This window comes from Lagopus leucura, unplaced genomic scaffold, assembly GCF_019238085.1.
Source record: "Lagopus leucura isolate 7727_CA_CO unplaced genomic scaffold, USGS_WTPT01 Super-Scaffold_100015, whole genome shotgun sequence".
NCBI classification, from domain to species: domain Eukaryota; kingdom Metazoa; phylum Chordata; class Aves; order Galliformes; family Phasianidae; genus Lagopus; species Lagopus leucura.
The window spans coordinates 343,901-364,528 of NW_024962269.1; the positions used below are offsets into that span (position 1 = coordinate 343,901).

General features: G+C 44.3%; 1 protein-coding gene across 9 annotated transcripts in view; it reads left to right on the forward strand.

The window, feature by feature from the left end:
• Positions 1 to 20,628, forward strand: part of PEAK1 (pseudopodium enriched atypical kinase 1) — a 95,727-nt gene that overhangs the window by 45,670 nt on the left and 29,429 nt on the right. For 7 of the 9 annotated variants that reach the window (XM_042876272.1, XM_042876268.1, XM_042876277.1 and 4 more), the window contains one exon: positions 15,382 to 18,640. In XM_042876272.1, coding sequence (XP_042732206.1) covers positions 15,492 to 18,640 — 3,149 coding nt within the window. In that variant the 5' untranslated portion in view covers positions 15,382 to 15,491. Of the gene's footprint in view, positions 1 to 5,981; positions 6,120 to 13,107; positions 13,194 to 15,381; positions 18,641 to 20,628 lie in introns of those variants that run through there. The other 2 variants (XM_042876274.1, XM_042876276.1) reach the window with 2 other exon arrangements.

Genomic DNA, 20,628 nt, shown 5'->3' on the forward strand with positions numbered 1-20,628 from the left:
TCTTCCTCTCTCTTCCCCCATTCCTTTCTTTTTTAAAGCGATGATTAAATGCTTAGAGTACAAATGCTGCACATGAATATTTATGAGAACTTTGATAACATTCAGCGGGGCAATGCTTCGTGGCAGGTTTTTTCTGAATGCACATAATAAAGTACCCATCATTTCTCTGAAGCTACGCTTGCTCCTTTCAAATCTGAAGGCAGATTGATTGCAACTGTAGGCGCTTCGGGGTGGATGGGCTGCAGTAGTTGGTGATGACAAAACGCAAAGATCATTGCCACGTTTCCTACTTCTCAGTTAACATTTGTGTTCAACATTTAGCAAGAATAAATTTTTCATGTGACATTTACATTTAAGAAGTAGAAAATTACTGGGTAGAAATCTGTTATCTGCACTGGATAAATAGTTGATTTGCTGTGTTTGTATTTGCATCGTGGAAGAAACAGTTAAATGTCTTCTGCCTGAAACATTAACACTGGTAGAGCACTGCCAACCAGTTGAGGGATCTCCCTGTTAATACAAAGGAAGTTTTAGTCTCAGTTCTTTCCCTGCATCCTGTGAATACCTCGTAGTGCCTACTGGGCCTCGAAATATAACGGGCCCACAGAATGTGTTAACTGAGTATTTACGAAGTTTATTTTAAAGCTGGACTGCATTTTCTGCACCTGGATGTTACTTTTTGGAACTTCACTGATGGTGACGCTGTTGGTGAGTGCGTGTGTTCTGATAAATGCTATTGCATGAAAGAAGCCCTTTGGCTGCCCTTAGTGGCCAGAGTGCTGCAGTAGACAGTCGTCACTGCTTACATTCACCACGTGCTAAAACTCTGCTTGGAACAGCTTGGTACAGCACTCCTACTGCTAAGGCAACACTGAGAAGCATCCCTAAAACTGACTGTTGGCAAAGCCATGTAATCTCGTGAAGTTGGCTACAATAGGTATCTGGAAAATCTGGCTAGGTTTTAGTGTACCATTGCTAGCCGTATTGTTTCTGTGACTTGTTTCTGTCAAGATAAGTTTTAAATCATAGAATGGCTCAGGCTGGAGGTGATCTTTAAAGATCATCCAGCTCTAACACTGCTGCAGGTTGGGTGCCCCCCAGCTCAGGCTGCCCAGAGCCCATCCGTGGCCTTGGGCAGCTCCAAGGATGGGGCACCCACAGCTCTGGGCAGCAGTGCCAGCACCTCACTGCCCTCTGCATAAAGAATCTCCTCACATCTCACCTAAATCTCCCCTTGTTTAATTTGAAGCCATTCCTCCTTGTCCTATCACTATAAGATGATGTAAAAAGTCAGCCTTTCTCCCTTCAAGTACTGGTATCTCTGGAGCCTTCTCTTTTCCAAGCTAAACAAGCCCAGGTCCCTCAACCTTTCCTCACAGGAGAGGTGCTCCAGCCCCCTGATCATCTCTATAGCCCTCCTCTGGACCCGCTCCAACAGCTCCACATCCCTCCCGCACTGGGGTCCCAGACCTGGACACAGAACTCCAGATGGAGCCTCATAAGGGCAGAGCAGAGGAAGAGAATCCCCTCCCTCTCCCTGCTGCCACCCCTCTGTTGATGCGCCTAGCACACAGTTGGCCTTCCAGGCTGCAGGAGCACACTGCTGGCTCGTGTCCATCAGGACCTCCAGATCCTCCTCAATGAAGGACAGGGCTGCTCTCAAGAGTTCTTCTCCCAGTCTCTACAGGTACCTGGGATTGCCTTGACCCAAGTGCAACACCTTGCACTTGGCCTCATTGAACCTCATTAGGTTCTTGTGTGCCCACTTTTTGAGAGCATCCAGGTTTTTCTGGGTGGCATCTCTTCCTCCTGTTACATCAGCTACATCGCACAGCTTGATGCCATCAGCAAAGTTGCTGAGGATGCACTCAATCCCACTGTCTATGTTCATAAAGGTCCCCCATGGGGCACCACTCACCACCATCCTCTACTCGGACATTGATCTGCAAGAATTATACTGCTGTAGGGTATGTTTCAGTATAGGTAGAGTAATAGTGATGTACATGCAAGAAAACAGAGGATTTGTCCACATTATGGAATAACACATCAAATTTATCAAAACAGCTTTTAAAAAAATGCAGCCAGTGGACTGAGTGTTTGAATTGCATTTTCCTAAGTTTGAAATCTGACTTTCAAAAGATGTTTGAGATTTCTTACTGATTTCTCTTTTTAAGCTTCATTTTTTAAGTGTGAAAATGAAGTGTGCACCGGGAGATGAACAGCTCTATCAAGCAGTGGGATTCTGGGAAAGGCCTGAGAATTTCATTTGTCTTGTCTATGGATCGGGGCTTACTAAGGGCTCATGGAGTTTGGAGGCAGGATTTATCTCATTACTTAGATTTGAAGCAATTCTTCCATCGTGCTGTGTAAAATGCAAACTCTCACTCAAGTTGTCATGTTGCTACGGCTTCGGGAATTAAAATAAGTTCATACAGAACTCCATTTCTCTCAGGCAGTGCATTGTGCAGAACAAGTAATCTGCTTTTTTCCCTCTTTAGCTCAACCCTGCAGGCCTTAATGGTGATGTTCCCTAGTTTCAGTAAGCAGCCCTCTCGTCGTCTTGCTGAAGTCTCTCTCCTGCTCTTTTCCTTTCCAGTTCTTAGGTCTTCAAGTTTTAGCATGCAATTAGAAATGTACATCAGCCAAAACTGGATTTCCAACTGCTGTTGCTTGTAAAATGTAATACATTGCCATCTCCTCCCAAGGCAGTGAGTGAAGATCTCGTTTAATTTGTCGCACTTGAGATTCAAGCAAAATCATCTGCTGAGCATTTCAGTCTATCTGTGTGCATTACGATTCATCTGGGCTGCTCTGAAAGGCGGATTGTGAAAAGAAGATATGCTTGATGTACCAATCTTTTTATGTCTAGAGAACAAATTTAACATGGGGCGTTAGAGATACAGGCCCACAGTCTATCTTCTGACTACACAATGCTAATTAGCGTTATGAAACTGTCCTTTTGTTAATCACGTTGAATTATATCAGGCTTGGAGGAATTCTCTGCTGGAACAAAAGCACATATTGCAATTTCTGTCAAAATGCAGGCATTGGAAGCACTGTGAACATACAGGCTTCTTAGAGCTTTCTTGAGTGGTGGTGATGTGAGTGATGATTTGAAGACAGGGTAATTAACACAGCCAAGGACAGTGATGGTTGTAAGGGTTAACTCTCGGGGTATGTAAAGAATAAATAAAACAAAAAATGATAACATCTTCCCACAGATCTATGAAGAAACCTCAGAAATTTCTGAATCTTTATGCAAATTGCTGCTTTTTCTGCTGAATAACTGCCTGATATTGTTGTGAAAGAGCTGCCAAGTTAGCAACAAAAAGTTTGTTTCTTTTAAAACAGTTTCGAAAGTCAAAGCCTGGTTCCTTGGCTTGGCAAAACCAAGCATCTTTCTTCCTCCGTACATCATCTTCCCTGACACTGAGTATGATTACTGAGCTGTGAATGGATGTATTCTGTTAGCAGCTATGCAGAAGGCAAAACTTACATTCCAAATGTGTTGTTCATAAGGAAGTGAAATGATAGAAGTGTGGTGTATGTTGTGCGAGCGAGGCCTGGCCAGCTGGTAGGGCTGAAGCATGAGGCTGTGTTCAGCTTGCTATGCAACGGTGTGTTACTGATCCTCATGCTAAAATTGAGCAGAGTTTTTGAGCACTTTCAGGAGTCTGGGCTTAAAAGGGCAGCTCCTTGTCTTGGCGTGCAGAGGAATCCATTTGCAGGGCTGGAAGGGCTCCCTTGCACTCTGCTCACCACCGATGTGAAGCTCCAGGAATGCCTCATTGTCTTCTGGCGAGCAGCAGTCTAGGAGTGTTAATAACAAAGCACAGAGTCATTAGGGATTAAAGGCTGGAACAGCATGTTTTTCTGAGAGGGCTCAAGTGCTCAATTTGCTTTTTGTTTTGTTTTGTTTTGTTTTAATGTAAAAAGGTAGAAACCAATAGCACTTCCTAAGTATAGGAGCAAAAGAAACGAGTAACACTGTCTGCATAGTTGTGGCAATTACCATCGCAATTCACCTAACAGTTGGGATCCTGTGCACTGTTTATGTCATTAATTTCCCACTGCCAACATGTGTTATTAAGGCAAATTGGAGCTCACAACCTTAAAGAGTGCAGTAGAGATTTCTCTGAACAAATGGCAGGGCTAAGGACTACAGAGAGCATGTTGTCTCTTCCGTGCATTGCATTTTGGAGCTGGCACACATCACCCTCTTGTGTGTAATGGCTCTGAAGTGCTAACAGGGCAGTGTGACTTGGATTTCTGTGAGCTGATGGAGTCCTGATGTTGTCTCGTGTGCTGCTGCACGGCCTGAGCCCAGGATCTCTGTAGAGAGCAGTGGAAAGACTTTGTGCCTCTTTCCTGCACAGAGGCATTGGTGTCAATCTCTGTATCTCCCAGTCCACGTTAGATCAGTCCTTATTGTTAACAGGTGAGTACAAATAGCATAGTGCTGCAGGAATAGGAGCTCCCTCTGAGAGCTGGGAGCAGCAGCCTTCCACTGGGTTGGTATTGATGATGGAAGGTAATGCCCAGGGCTCGGTGTATTTGCTGGGACAGCCATCCCTGCACTGCAGTGGATCGCAGCGGTCTTGTGTGGGAGTGAAGAAAGCTGTCAGGAAGCCTTGTTTGAAAGGTAAGGAGCGCAGGTGAATGTCATTCAGCTTTTATCTTCAGGCCCCTGTAGGTTAGCATTGAGTCATCTTAGTAGTGCAAGGCTGGAAAATCCACACTGTGGTTTTTCTGGACAGAAAAAGCTTTGAATTCTAAAAACTCTGTCAAGCACAAATGGCAAAATGAACATTTGGCTAACAGCTCCTTTAGGAAACTTTTATATGTTTAAAAAAGAACTAAAGAGAGAATTCCAAAGTCATTGCTGTTGGTTTTCTTTCTTTTTCCTTTGATAACACTTGTTTGCAGTGCTTTGGTTCTGTTGTTTCAGACGTGGCTCAACCCAAGGAGCGAACACTGGCTCGGCTTCAAGCCTGTGGTTTTCAAGCACGGTCAGCAGCCCCTTAATTAGGATCAGAGAGCTCTGCCAGCAATCCTGCCCATCCATGGAAGGGACAGTGCAGGGGTAGCGGAGCCTGGGGGGAGCTGTGGCAGGGACAGAGAGGAGCATAGCATGCTGATCTGAGGGTGCACTTATCTCTGTGGCTTTCAGCTCTGGTCTGTCAGTGTTAGAATTCCCTCACTCTGAAGGGATACAGCTGCATGGCAGAGCCCCTCCTGCAATGCCTGGAACACTTGTGCAGTGTGGACTTCAGATTTTCCAGGGGCTGGTGATACCATTGCGAATGCAGTTAGGGAGCAGCATCTCTTCTCACCTCTGACACTGCTTGGACTGCATGGGGGAAGCTGGCAAGGGTGATGCACAGAGAAACTGCAGCAAACTGAATGCTGGTATTGCTGCCCTGCAGTGCTGTGCTGGGAAGGAGGAGAAGTACTGTAGTACATTTGGACACAACGTTTAATCAGATATTAAAAAACTTGTTCTTGTTTATTACAGATGCTAAAAAGCACACCATCTTGGTATCTGCCAGTTCCTTTTCTGAATAAAATTTCACCTGCGATGGTGCTTTTATCCCTAGTAACATTCTCATCAACAGTTGCTTCCCGTTTTAGAGGGATGGATTCTAGGCAAAGGATATCTATGGATGGAAAGGAAAATCCATCTTAGAGTGCCACTGTTGTTCTTTTTAACACCAACATTAGCAGTGATGTTTGATCTTCTCACTTAGAGCTCGTCACTCATCTCACTGCTGTGGCTTATGGCTGCAGATGACAATTTATTGCACTCTTCATGTCTGGTAAAATAGTTTATTGGGATGAATAAATGACACACTGATTAGAGCAGTAGTCTAAGTGAGAATGAGCTGCTTGAACTATCTTTGATGACCAGAAAATTACCTGTAGCTAGGTTCTCAAGATTATCAAAGAAATACTCAAATTAGAGTGTTTCTCTTTGATCATAGATGCAAAGAACAAAACAAAATGAGTGCAGCAAGTAGAAGGCAATGGAGGAGGCGGTTACTCTGGAATGGAAAACTGAAGGAATTTTTATGAAGATGCAAGGCCTTTGTAGCCACCTGCTGCACCGAGCAGTGAATGAGGTATATCAGTATGTGCTTTATATTTATCTGCATTTCCAAGTAATGCATATTTTGTTTCAAAAATTAAATTGCTTAGGTTAGTTGTGGAGAGAAATCCCTTTCATATCATTTCTGTCCTGCAGTATGGCAGCATTCAAAGAGCACTCATCTTTTTTAAGACTTTCATCTGTTTTCCTTACCCTTGCAATTACTGCTGCTGTGGATCTGCAAAAGGTATGCTAGAGTAGCATAAAGTTACCTGACCCAAGTCATATAGACTGAGGTCTCTGTTTTCCATTGGAAACGTGAGAATGTTGTCAGAAAAAAATGAAACGAAGGAAAAACTGTTTCCAGATACAAGCCTGAATTATGAGTTACAAAACAAGGAGGGGGAAATCATAGAATCATTGATGCTGGAAAAGACCTCTAGAATCAAGTCCAACCCCAAACCATCCCACTGTGCCCACCAGCCATGTCCCTCAGTGCTGCGTCCACCCTTTCCTTGGGCTCCTCCAGGGATGGTGACTGCACCCCTCCCTGGGCAGCCTGTGTCCAACTGCTCTTTATGAGCAGAAATTTCTCCTCATATCCAGCCTGAAGGAAGAGATCTTACCGCTGGGATACTTAAAATCTTATAATGCTTGTAAAAGATCTTACCAATGGGATATTGGTATTCTCAAAACAGTTTAATATAGCAAAATAAACAGTGGGATTTGATAAAAAGAAAAGACAGAATGATGCTGCTACCGAAGAGGCTGATTTTGAGAACAGCCTGCCAAAAGAAAGCTTTTGTAGGTGAAGTCCCAAACAAAAGGAACATGCCATACAAAGATGGAAACATATGTAGAACAGACTGGATGAGCAGCACAGGAATTTTTCATATGACGTCTGGTATCCTGTGGTTCTTCTGTGCATCAGATCTGCTGCAAAGAAGCGGGAGAACTGGATGTGTGAGTGTGAAAAGACTGACAGTCGCTGTGAGATTTCATGGGGCGGGCAACTTGTACACAGAAACTGAATTTCCCCCCCCAATATGGTGTCGGTATCTCAATGTCTGTATGAACATCTCGTATTTATAAGCATCCAATGGTTGGACTGGATGACCTTGGAGGTCTTTTCCAACCTTGGTGATTCTATGATCTGATCCTTTTCTGGGTCCAGCTGACCTCTTGATCTCAGTGCCATCTTGTTTCAGGAAGCATTTTATGTAGAGTAGTTGTCTTTCTGCAGATGCAATGCACAGCCTCCTGGGCTTGTTGCCCTTGTTCCCTGAAAGACTAAATGAGAACAGCCAGTCTGCCTTCCTTACCTGATGATCACTGATCAACTGTTATTTTTTTGTCTCAATTCTGAACTATCCCAGTCTTTTTGTTTCACTTAATAGGAAGGGCCTCTCTTCTCTGAAAAACATCTTCATGTGTTTATTTCAGTGCTGTATTTCTTCCTGAGATGTGATAAATAGAATTGAGCGAAGTATTCAGAGGATCATGTCATTGATTTTCTTGCACTGAAAGCATGTAATCTGTGAAAGCTGCTTGCTGCGTGCATTCTGTGGCACCATTGGCACGTCCTGCAGTCAAGTGGTTTTTAAGAGCTTATTAAAAGAATTGTTTCTCTTTTGCCCATTATCCCATGGTCAGGTAGGAAGAAGAGCAAGGTTTCATCATGGAAGTCTTAAACTGAGAAGTCCCTCTCATACTGTTTTTGCCCATTGGCCCCTCTCATGCTGGGTTTGCCCATTGCTGCACTGATGCACAGCTCTGGTAAGGGGCCATGTCGCCCTTTTGTAGTTCAGTCCCTGGGTTCTCAGCTTTCTCTAGTTGCTGGCTTCACACAGTCCTGCCCCACTGAGCTGTTGCCCTTAATTTATCAAATCCTTTCAATATCTCCATTGTTTTTGTTTTAATAATACTTGATAGGGTTTTATTTCTAAACAATTCTCTCAAGTATTTATTAAATCAAAAGCCTCTTGGGTAGGGGGTTGTGACTGATGGCAAGTAACCATGTGGCTTTTCTGCAGTGCATTTTATCTCATTTATTCCAGCCAACCTCTCACAGTATGGCTGCGGTCCACCAATAACAATAAGTTATTTATCTGCTTCTGATATTACAGTGTTTTGTCTTCGGCTACTTCTTTCTGAGATCCTGAATGTTGTTTTCATTCCTGTTTTGTATTTTGCTGCCCCGCAGTTGCTCTGATGCATGCTTGGCAATAGCATTTCATGTTTTGCTGCATCAGGGGTTTTGCGGGGAATTTTGGAGCCGTAAGTTGCAGCAGTACATGAAAGAGATTTTCAGGTAAATTGGAGTTGCAGAATGGATGGATTCAATAACACAGGAATAACGCAGACGGGTTTGTTTTCAAGCAGTGCTCAGCAGAAGGTTAACCACAACCATTACCTGCTTTTGTAGCTACAGAAGCAGTGCAGTGTTTTTTGGGTAGTTCATCGCTGTTTATTGGGAACACAAGAAGTTTAACAGTTCTGTAAAGTTTACTGTGGCAGCTGTTTTCATGTGCAGCTGGAGAAATAGGCGATGGGCAGGATTTCAAGCGAGCCTGGGAAGAGGACGTGGATCAGTAAGTAGAAATAGTAGCATAGTAGCAGAGTATGAAGTAAGCTGGTGAAGGTGTAGTCATACAGTGCACTCTCTGAATGCTACACTTAATCCTCACAGCTTTTCTTGAACAGATTTGAGGCAGACTTAAATGCCTTGAACTTGAGGATGCATTTTTCAAGTATTGTTTTGCTAGTTCATCTCAGCAGATGTGCTTCTGTGCTTGCCCTTCATTTGCTGCTAGATCTCGGAATGTTGTACGCAGCCACCTTTAGGCATCCCAGTAAACAGTGTTTATAGGGTTGGCTTATTGGGGCGTGGGGAGGAAGGAAAAGGAAAGCTAATTTCCTGGGCAGGTGGGAAGTGTCCCAAAAGAATATGCTCAGCAGTGCTGTCTGAATGATAGCTGGTCATTAGAAACTTAGGGTATATTAATGAAAAAAGATGATTTTTCCGAAAGGAAAAATATTTTATTAACAGTTTTTACAAGGTAAAAATCTGTTCCTGTCAGAATTTAGAAGATTGCATTCAGATACATGCCTTGGCTGGTCTCCTGGGCCTGAAAACCAACTGTGAGAGCTTGTCCTTGCTGTTTTTTTCTGTTGTAAATGTGATGATGCAGAATCTAATCACATTACCTGCGCAGATCCTGAGGATATTTCTTGCCTCTTCGCTGCTCTGTGGCATTATCTCTTTGGGTTAGGTAAATTGTGAAGAAATGCCTGTTCTCTTCTGAAGCATCGCAGATTGTGTAGCCAAGGGCAGGTTTCTGCTGCAGTTCGTTGGTTATTTCTATCATGTTTCTTTTCTTACAGGTTTTAGGTGGAAAAAAACATTCAAGGGTTTCCTTCACTCACTTGCTTTTGTGAAATATTAATGTCATTTAAGCTCTTCTTAACTGAGAGATAGTGCAGAATGGGAGGTTAGAAAAGAAAAGCTCCCAGTGGTTTTCCTGATTGTTTCATACTATTCTCACAGCAATTTTGCAACTATTCTTTTACAGAACTTTGTTCAGCATTGACTCTGTTTTACTCTCCCTCCATGGCATGCCCTCTGTGCTGCTATTGATCTGAAGTAAGTTGGCAGTTTTACACATAGGCTGCTCCAAAAGAAACGCCGCCTGTTTTGTTTCCATGGAATACAAATAGCACTACCTGATAGAACAAATTCTCAGCTGGGACACACGATTTTTCAGCACAGTCACCACCATTAGCTGTGCATATCAACCTCCACTGCCACACCAGCAACATCCACCTCTGACACTGTGGGACAAAATAATGAAAATAGGAGGCATCACTTCTGGAGTATCCCTCGAGGTTTATGTTGGCCTAAAGTTAAGGTCATCACCTCTTTAATATCCAGAGAGATCCGTTGTTTTCTGCAGATCTGTCATTTTATAGCCTTGAGCAGATAGCAGTTCTGACCAAAAGAAAATATTACCTGAAACAAACTTTCTCACCAGAAATGATGACTACACATAGCATTCCTTGGAATCTGTGTCCTGTAGAGCCTGCCAGAGCTCACTTCTGGCTTCCTACACCAGTGACCAGATATTCACTGAATTATTAGCCCACTGTTGGGGATAAAACTATGATAAGTCCCTCGTGTTGTTGCTTCATTCACATGCTTTCCCGGTGTCCCTGCTGCAAACTGTGTGCTGTGGCTGAACGTGGTGTCACACATCAGAGTCACAACATTTGGATCTTATTTTTTTATATTCCATCAGACTTTGAATAAGACTTTGAGTCACTGTTCCTGGCTATAAAGTCTACACTGTTCAATTCTCGTTCATTTTTGTCAGGTCCTGTGCACTTCTCACATCTTTAAGTGCTGATATGTTAGCCTTTATATCCAAACTCCACTGCGATGCTGTACAGCATCTTATTATATAGTTTTTGCTTAATCTGAATTCCATTAATAAGTGCTGCAAGGTCATTCAGAGCTCAGTGCTTCTGGGCACTGCCTGTAAGCTGGGGACCCTGACTTCTGTCTGCCAGGCTCTCCGTGCTGCAATCCCAGCACAGAACAGATGTTGCCGTTAGCTTCACTTGGAATCTGTTTTCCTTTGAAGTTGAACAAAGGATGTAAAATTAGAGAAAGTTCTTTGGTTTGGGGTTGATTTTTTTGGTGTGCTTTGTTTTGTCGGCATGGAGAAAGCATGCAGGTGGCTGCAGTGCCAGTTATCTGTGCTGGCTGCCCAAGCCTGCAGCCAGCAGGCCGGAGACGGGGCACAAAGTTGGAACATTTGGGGCTTTTTCTTGAAGTTCCTTAAAATGTTTTTTATTGCATTTGGATGTATAGATACACATCTCAGACTCTGAGAAGAACAACAACGATTTCAGTCTTAAGTTTAACATACAGGGCTGTGTGTGATGATCAGTGGCCGTCCAGATCCCTGCAAGCACTTCAGGCACAACCACAAAGCCGTGGTGGTTTCGTGGTGCACTCATGCAGAGGAAGCCCAGGCAGGATTCCCTCACTTATTTTTCAGATTGAGGACATGCCTGTCAGTGGTGAGAGCTTAGTGGGTCGTTTGCCAGCAGTACAATGGGCTGCTGCCTCTTACAGAGGTTTGTCAGTGTGATTTATTGTGTGGCAAAAAAAACCCTGGGCCCGTTCTCATGAGTGGCCTGAAGTTAAAGAAACAGCAAGAAAGGAAAGCTAGATCAGATATCCCCTGATTGGAGACCAAATGATGAAATGCACGTGTGTACGTATCGCTCAGTAATGTGGTAGGCATTCATTTAAGGGGAGGTTTTGCAGCATACAGCATTGAAAACACATGTCTAATAGGTGCCTTCATTTTAATACGCTCATTCATGGAGCAGGCCTGATTAATTAGTGCATGTCACCATCTGGTACTTACTGAGACTATTCATTTTTAAAATGTTGAAATTGTAGGGAATGTTGCACACCAATTAAGTTCCTTTTAATTGGATTATGTTAGTGTAAAGTATTACTGGAGAAGGCCTTCATCGTGATTCAGCCGGCATGCATCTAAGGGAGAGCTGCTAGCCTGAAATTACGTAGAACAAAGGGAAAATGCTGGAAATGCATGTTTATTGCTAGCTATGTGCACTCAGCAAAGGTGATGTCAACAGATGAGAGCCACAGAAATACCACTGCATTTGTGTGCAAGGTTCCATTCCTGATGGGAGGACACCTGAGCTGGGGCTGCTCCATTTCTGCACTGCAGCTCCAAACCTGAACCTGATGTGAAAGTGAAATACGCTTCGGCACTTCTCTTTGTTTTATATCAACTGAACAGGGCCACGCTGAGCTCTCCTGTGTGCAGCCACCGAAACAAGCGGTGTTGTTTCTCATTCATACACACAGTGATTTAGCCTTTAAGCCTCTCAGTGCTGACCCAAGCACCTAATGAAAGAAGTGCCGTGATACTACAGCTGAACTGTCTGTCTGTCTGTCTGTGCTCGTTCCTGGCACTGTGGCTTGGTGAATGTTTGCTGCTGAACGTCATCGTGCTGCTGTTTCTGGGTAAAAGTTGCAAGTATCTGTATTTATCAGCTCACATAAAAAGCTGCGGTGTGCAGGATGACACGTGCAGCAGTACTGCATATGTCCTGTGTACACTTCAGAAACCTAATGCTGTTTCGTATTGAACATCTGAGGGCTTTTTTTGCTTTCGCTTTCCTGAGACTGAGCGTCTCATTGTGAGTTCTGTCCCCCAGACAACATGTTTCAGAGCAGCCTGCAGCTCTGCAACGTGCACATTCCCATCCCTCAGCCATGGGAAGGGCTGTCATTGCAACAGTAGAGATACCAGGAGCACCATGGAGCTCAGGAGATCTCACGAGGGACTGCCTGGTTCTCCTCGTGGCCTTTTTAGTTCTGAGGAGTAGGGCAGAGACGAACCATGTCGGGTTGTCACAGCAGAGCAATGTTTCTCATGCATTTTGTGTGTGTTCTCATTACCTTCAGCAGGCTCTGCTGCCCCCTGTCCAGCTGCAGCTGTTAGCAACCATAGGATCCATATCCTGGACGTGTGAAGAATGTTACAGGTTTTATTTGTGCTGAAAGAAGATCTCATTCATTTCACTCATCATCACTCGCATCGTCATTATCACTCATGGTAGTGATTCTGTAGTTGGAACAGAAATGCATTGGCTGTCTTTAAAGGGAAAGGAAAGCACCAGAAAAAGATGTCTGCAGTTGTACGTCAGTGAAGAAGCTGCCTGAATTTTTTTGAGAGCACAGTACCACTTTACACCTATAAAGGTCAATGTGAACATCATCTGTAATAGCATAGGAGCACTTCTGGTTTCAAAGTATGGAAAGAGCTCAGTGTTGGAATTCTTTTGTTTGTTGGCTATTTGGTTGGGTTTTTTTGCTTAGCAGACATTTCCTCTTGTCTGAAGGCACACATTTCCTCTTTGCTACAGCTGCAGGCAGTGGCAGAGCAGCTCACAGGAACCGCTCATCCTGGAAGCCCTCGTGGAGCAGGCAGCAGCTCCTGCCTGTGTCAGGAGTCCCATTAGAGCATGTGGCTGTGTTCAGTCCATTCCCATTTGGTGCTGAAGGGTAAGAGATCTGAAAGTTCTAACGTGGCTTATGTAGCTCCTGTGTGCTCGTGACATGTCTGCACTGACACACATGTAGTTCACATGCACACCTTCTACACAGCACATGACAGGAAAGCTGATCCATATCAGTGCATCTGAGCAAAGGGGAGTGAGTGCGGCCAGCAGGAAAACATGAGACAAATGTCCGTGAGGGTGTGCAATACTACAGTGCTTTCTCATTTTACCCAGTGTTATTAGCAGGAAAAGCATTGCCTAGCAGGCCATAAAACTGCCTGTGTTGTGATAGGATTGCAGAGCGAGTGCAATTCGTGCCATTTCTGAGAAATAATATTACCCAGTTAAATGGTAAAAAAACCATCCTCACCCGCACTAATCTTTTTGTGTAAATGGTCTGCTTGGAGATTTTCTGTAATGGAGAAGTACGTTTTCCAAGAAAATGTTCCAATTAGTGCAACTTTTCTCCTTATATTTGTTAAACACACAAAAGGGAGGAGTTAACTAGGGTATAAAATTCCGGTACTCTCTCGTGTTGTAGCAGAATTACTTCCTAATGCAGTTTTTCTGGCTGTGGGACGCAGGCTTGCAAGGTGTTAAACCAAGAAGCAGAGCAGTACAGAGTCAGCACATAGATAAAACAGGGGCTGAAGGCTGGGCAGAGCTCTGTCTGGCGGGCTTTCTGTGTTAGGTCATGCAGAGGAAGCTTTTGGCACTGACTTTCTGGGCAAAAACTGTGTCTGGAAACATATTTAGTCGACGTATGAGAAAGGATGGCTGTGGTAGCATGTGTCTGAGGGCACTGTGCTGGAATACAGTTAGACTGCAGCCCCATCTGCCGTTGGAACAGCACTGCTCCTGCAGCTCCGCAGCGCAGGGCAGCCCTGTGCCAAATCACAGTGTGACGTGAGGAGACTGACAAAGTCGTGCCGGTGTCAGTGTGACACGTGGCTCTGATTGTTTGCTGCACTGATGGAAACCAGTTGTGGCCATGGAGGGTGCAGCACGGCTGTCCTGCTGCCTGCTGAAAAGCCACCAGCTGTGGAGAGAGCTGCGTTCTTTCCTCAGTAAAACGTCTCTGATCGTGTTTGAGTCATGCTACAATGAGGGGGGGACCAGACTTGTGGCTTTGGCTTTGGCTTCAAGTCTTCAGGCATTAATTCATAAACTCTCACAGCCAGGATGCTCCAGTGGCTGTAAAATAGAACAGTTGTGTTCAGTTTTCCCCCAAGGCCGAGTGTCAGGAAATGGTGTCAGGAAATCAGAGAAAGAGGAGAACTCACTTGGAAATGAGTGTATAATTGTATTTCAGTTGTTACTTCGGGGAGGGCAGGGATGGGCGTTAGGTGGAGAAGCGACATGCAAAACAAGTTGGAGACTAAAAATCCACAGCTTTGTTTGCAGGATGTAGGAATATCTTATTGCCAGCGTTGCAAGCTAAAGGAGAATAAGCAGTGACTTTCCACAAAGATTGCCCTAGCATTTTTTTTATGTGATTTTCCAGCCCAGCACTCCAGCCTGTCTTGTCGAACAAAGCATCTGTCCAGTTATAATTCAACTCTGCTGAGAAAAAGTGCTAAAATGGCTGAGTTTGGAATTGCTCAGACATATTTTGCCACTTAAGTTGAGATCATTCACATTTGAAGCTAAAACAATCTAAATTGCATTTGAGTGTAAAGCATACTATTACTTTCTTGTGCCATATTTAAACGGTTATGTTGGAGGCAATTTGCACTAATCCTTGATTTTATATCCTCTTCCCAGCATTTGATTTATTGTGTGAAAAATAAAGGTCAATGGTCCCGAACTTGTCAAGAGAATTACTCCGTGTCTCAGTCATTGCCATTTCTCTCTTTCTGTGCTCTGTGTAATGCTGATCTTAGCTGCCAAAGTTTTAATTCTTCATGTCTGAGAAGAATGATAATTGCAATGATTTGGGTTTTTTTGCATTTCATTTGAGCGGGTTTGTAAATTTAAGTAAAAAGAGCTGAGATCAGCAAAATGGCCTCTGGATGAGGAGTTACGAGATATGGTTTTGTGATAACCAGGGTGACGGGAGGACAGTTGGACTGGATGACCTTGTAGGTCCTTTCCAACCTTGTGATTCTGTGGAAAGGTCAGTGGGTTATTCTGAGTTGTTGCTCACTGACCCGTTTTACCCATTCTTGTCCCCGTTCTCTTTGGTGTTTCAGAATGGTTGCTGCTCACAACAGTAGCTGTACCACGTGAAGAGAGGAAGCACACAGACGAGGTTCTTACCATGCACTGAACAGCACGGCGTCACGCGCAGAGTGCTGGGAAAATGTCTGCTTGCAACGCCTTCACTGAGCACGTCTGGAAACCTGGTGAATGTAAGAACTGCTTTAAGCCAAAAAGCTTGCATCAGTTGCCCCCGGTGTCTGAAAAAAAAACCCTCTCGCATGACAATCTGAAAACCAATGCAAACCAAAGTAACAGCCAGCGTGGCAGGAACACGGGGAGTTTCCGACCGCCTGTGGCAAAGAAACCCACGATAGCTGTGAAGCCCACCATGATGGTAGCAGATGGGCAGGGCGTGTGTGGCGAAATCGGCGCTCCGGATCATTGTGAGAATAAATCGGTGCCCGCGGGTTGGAACCGAAACAAAGCTGTCTTGCACAAAAAACCACTGAACAATAATAATGAAGATGAAATTGAGGGCTACAGCCACGTTCCTAGGCCTTACGGCAACAGTGATGGGGTAGGGAAGATACCAAATAATAATAATAATGGACTGACAGAAGTCTTGAAGGAGATCGCAGGTTTGGATACCGCACCTCAGCTGACTGGAAGTGAAATGAACTCGAGAGAAACCTTCTTGGGAAGGATAAATAATTGTTATAAACGATCGTTAGAAAGAAAGATTCCTCCAAGCTGCATGATGGGTGGGATGAAGGATTCTCACGGCAAGCACGTTATTCTGAGTGGAAGCACGGAGGTCATAAGTAATGAAGGCGGACGTTTCTGTTACCCAGAATTCTCCAGCGGAGATGAGAGTGAGGATGACGCGTTTTTTGGCAGCATGCAGGAAGAGCATGAAAGCTGGGATGAAAGTGATGAAGAATTGCTAGCAATGGAAATTCGGATGAGGGGCCAACCTCGCTTTGCTAATTTTAGAGCTAACACTCTGTCTCCTGTTCAGTTCTGTGTTGACAAAAAATGGAATACCGTGCCTCTGAGAAACAAGTCTCTGCAGCGGATCTGTGCTGTAGATTACGACGACAGTTACGATGAAATTTTAAACGGTTATGGGGAAGAGACTGTGATTCTGTATGGGCAAGAGAGCATGCAGAGCATGGTATCTTCTGATTCTACATCTCCCGATTCTTCTTTGACAGAAGAGTCTCGTTCTGGAACAGCCAGCAGCTCTTCACAGAAGCTCTGTAATGGAGGATTATCTCCTAGTACTCCCCAGGACATCAAATTGATTGAACCAGAATATGAGAGTCTCTGTGATAGTTTACAAGTGAAGGATGTGTCAAAAGCTTCCAGGAACGTTCCAAAGAGTCTCGAAACCCACAAGGCCGTCCTTGCTCTTCGGCTGGAAGAGAAGGATGGCAAAATTGCTGTGCAGACTGATAAACAAGAGAATAAAAGTTCTTCGGATGCTAGCGGTCAGGCAGTAACTATAAATTTGGTGCCTGTGGAAGAGCAAGCTAAACCGTACAGAGTGGTGAATATGGAACAGCCAGTTTGCAAGCCATATACCGTAGTGGATGTATCAGCAGCCATGACGAATGAATGTAAGGAGAGTCAGACTGAAACCTCAGAAGCCAAAAATACATCATCTAACCCAAGTTCACCGGTAACCCCAGGCACACCTATTAAATCCTCTGCAGCATCACCTGCACGAGTCAATGCCAATCTGAAAAAATCCAGTGCAATCAGGTATCAGGAAGTGTGGACTTCTAGCACTAGTCCAAGACAGAAGATACCGAAGGTGGAGTTAGTTTCTAACAGCTCTGGACCTTCTGTTCCTCCCAGGAAGACAAGCCACAAGTCAGCTCCTACTTCGCCTACAGCTACAAACCTTTCTTCTAAAACGATCCCAGTTAAGTCTCCCAATTTATCTGAGATAAAATTCAACAGCTATAATAATGCTGGCATGCCACCTTTTCCCATTATCATTCATGACGAGCCCACTTATGCTAAGAGTTCCAAAAATGCCATTAAAGTTCCAATTGTCATCAATCCAAACGCATATGATAACCTGGCTATCTACAAAAGTTTTCTAGGGACCAGCGGAGAGCTGTCTGTGAAAGATAAAACTACCAGTGTAATTAGTCACACTTACGAAGAAATAGAGACAGAAAGCAAAATGACTGAAGCCATAGGAGGCAAACCCACTGAAGCAAAGGGGGTGACGAATAGCACTGAATGTAGACTCGGTTCTGTGGCTCAGAAGGTGCAGGAGTTTAACAGCTGTCTCGGTAAAAGTCAGATATCACCACAAAGAAGTCATAGCTCTGACCACAGCTCCCCACCGAGAATTCAGAAGGCAGCACAAGAACCTGCAGATGTGACCCCAGAGGCTTCTGCTCCCACCGGCATCAGCAGCAGAGAGAATGCAAGCACGGTGCTTTCACAGATTGTGGCTTCCATCCAGCCTCCGCAGTCTCCTCCAGAAACTCCGCAGGCTGGGCCCAAGTCTTGCAGTGCAGAAGAGCTGTATTCCTTACCTCCTGATGCCGATGCTGCTAAGAACACCCTCGTACGACCTAAATCCCTGTTTACATCACAGTCTGAAGTAGAGTCATCCAAGACCACGGAAAGCACTGCCGTTAAAATGCAGAAAGACACAGCTTCACAGCCAGTTGCCACCAATTCCCCAAAGCCAGTGAGAGGCACCCCGAATACCGCAAGTCCCAAGACAGAACAAGCACCACCATTCCCTCCTCCTCGATCCACATCTTCACCCTACCATGCGAGTAATCTGCTGCAAAGGCATTTTAGCAACTGGGCCAAACCCAATAGTCCCACCAGGTCGACAGAGGCGGAGTCCATCCTGCACTCCGAGGTCCGGCGAGCTGCTGATGCTAAACCCAAACGCTGGATATCGTTTAAGAGCTTCTTCCGCCGCAGAAAAACCGATGACGAGGAAGACAGAGAGAAAGAAAGAGAGAAAGGGAAACTGGTGGGTCTGGATGGAACTGTGATTCACATGCTCCCCCCTCCTCCGGTCCAACGGCATCACTGGTTCAGCGAGGCAAAATCAGACTCCAGTGAGAAGCCATCGATTGTTTTCATGTATAGATGTGAACCAACACAAACCGAACCACTGGTTGACCATCAGTACAAGAATGGAGTGGAGTCTGCTATCGCAGATGTGCTTGCAAAAGACAAAGGGGAGACACAGGAGAAGTCTCCAGAGAGCTCTGAGCAGAAAGTAACGAGCCATCCATCACCACCTCAGATCCTGAAGAAAATCCCCAGGTAACCTTCCTTACTTTTTTGCAGTGTAAACTGCACTGCGTATGCTAGCAAAAAGGGAAGAAATGAGGGGTTTTATTACATGTGTACACATATTTATTTTAAGGATCTTAAAGCATATTCTAAAAATCTTTGCATGATACCAGTTATCAGTAAGAAAAAAATTACCAGGTGCCCGTTTGGGGTGTGTGTTTGCAGGTCTGCTAATACAGTGTAATTGCCATGTTACATTGGATCTGATACATTTCCCTGAATTTCTAGTTGAAGAAATAGTTCTTACGTTGTAGAAAAGCTAAAGAATTCCTCTGCAGAAATAGATGACAGCAATTGAAAATTAGAGATAAAAGCTCTGTGAGACATAAAAGGTGGTGTGCTAACTTTATCTCACATAGACGCGATAACAAGAGGTGCTAATTAACTTGATACGACATTGCAGCATCTCTGCCATGCTCCAGAAATAAGCCATGTGAAAAGTAATCGTAGAAGGAAATTATCTATAAATAAGCAATCTACCTTCCACAAGGCCTTCAGCAGATAATATACTTTGCCCCCAAGCTGTGTTGCATTCAGCAGAGCCCGCTGCTTCATTTTGCCCAGCAATATTGTTGAATGATCTCTTCTTGAATTTTTCTTAATCATTATTTACTAAAATCATGTTTTGTTTTGTTTGAGCATATTTGACCAGGTTATGTATTTTACTCCTATAAATTCCTGGTACTCGAATGGCTCAGGCTGTGGTTTATTCCGCTATCAAGGACACACATGCTGCTTTGGCTGTGTCAGAACATGATCAGAACAGACACAGGTCAGAACATTTCCAGATACTCATTGTTGTCAACACATCACAGATTTCTTTGCCACGCTTGACGTGTTTGCTGCAGTCCATCGTGGGGGTGTAGTTTGCATTTCACTGAGTGCAGAACGCAGCCATGGATGTATCAGACCAAGCCTTCCAAAGTTAGTGATTATACAAATCAGTTCCAAAATAACTTCACGTTTGCATTATTCATTGAAGCAATAACCTGATGGTAGGAAATGGGTCGTTCTGTAAACTTTGTGACTTACACGTGTGAGCCTCACAAAATAGCTGCGTAATGGCAGCGCCTTTTTGTGGTTTCTCCTCCTTTACTGCCTTATCCGTTAAAGAAAATTACAGTCATTTTAGATTTAAGATGGTTTGTGAATTGACTTAAGCTAACAGAAGTCCCTGTGTGAGCATACAGCTTGCTGTAAGCTGTTTGTTGTCTGCCTTGAAGTGAAATAAGTCTTAACTGACCAGGAGTGGCCATCGCATCAAGCGGAGTTAAATCTTTTTAGATCACAGTTGGGAAGAGCTGTATGGTGTTCTCATGGAAGGCAGCACTGCTTTTCAGGTTGCTTGCCTTTTGTCAGACCTGGAAAGCTTTAGGGTTTGTAATGTAAGGTGATGATAAAGTTTAGCATAGTGTGATACAGGGCTGGATTTGGTAAATTTAAATTTGAAGCAGTTGCCCCAAATGCAGTGCATGCTGTAGCCTAAGGCTGAAGACAGTGGGGAACGTACCCAGGATGAATAACTCTTCATGGGAGTCTAATCTACTTTCAATTAAATAGGGAGAAATAAGCAGCTTTAGAGAACCCGTGGCATCAGAGAGGTTTGTTCCCTTTAGAGGAACCCATATTTTCCTTTGTCTTCTGGAGGAAGTGGCTGTGTGTCAGTATCACGTCAGCAGCATTGCCAAATATGTTGCTCCTGTATAAGGAGCTTCACTGCCTTCCATGTGCCACCAAAACAGTTTGCTTGTCACTTCTGGTGAGCAGACAGGGGAGATGATCCAAGGAGAACACTGCTTATGTGGGGGTAACCTGCCCTGAAAGACTGCAGGCTGCACGCACTGCTGGCACTTGTTCTTGGACTACCCTAGAGATGGTGCTGTTCTCTTGTTTTGTGCTTTTGCACTCACTGGAGTCCCTTGGACCCATACTACTGAAGGCAGGTGGTCGTTCCATCC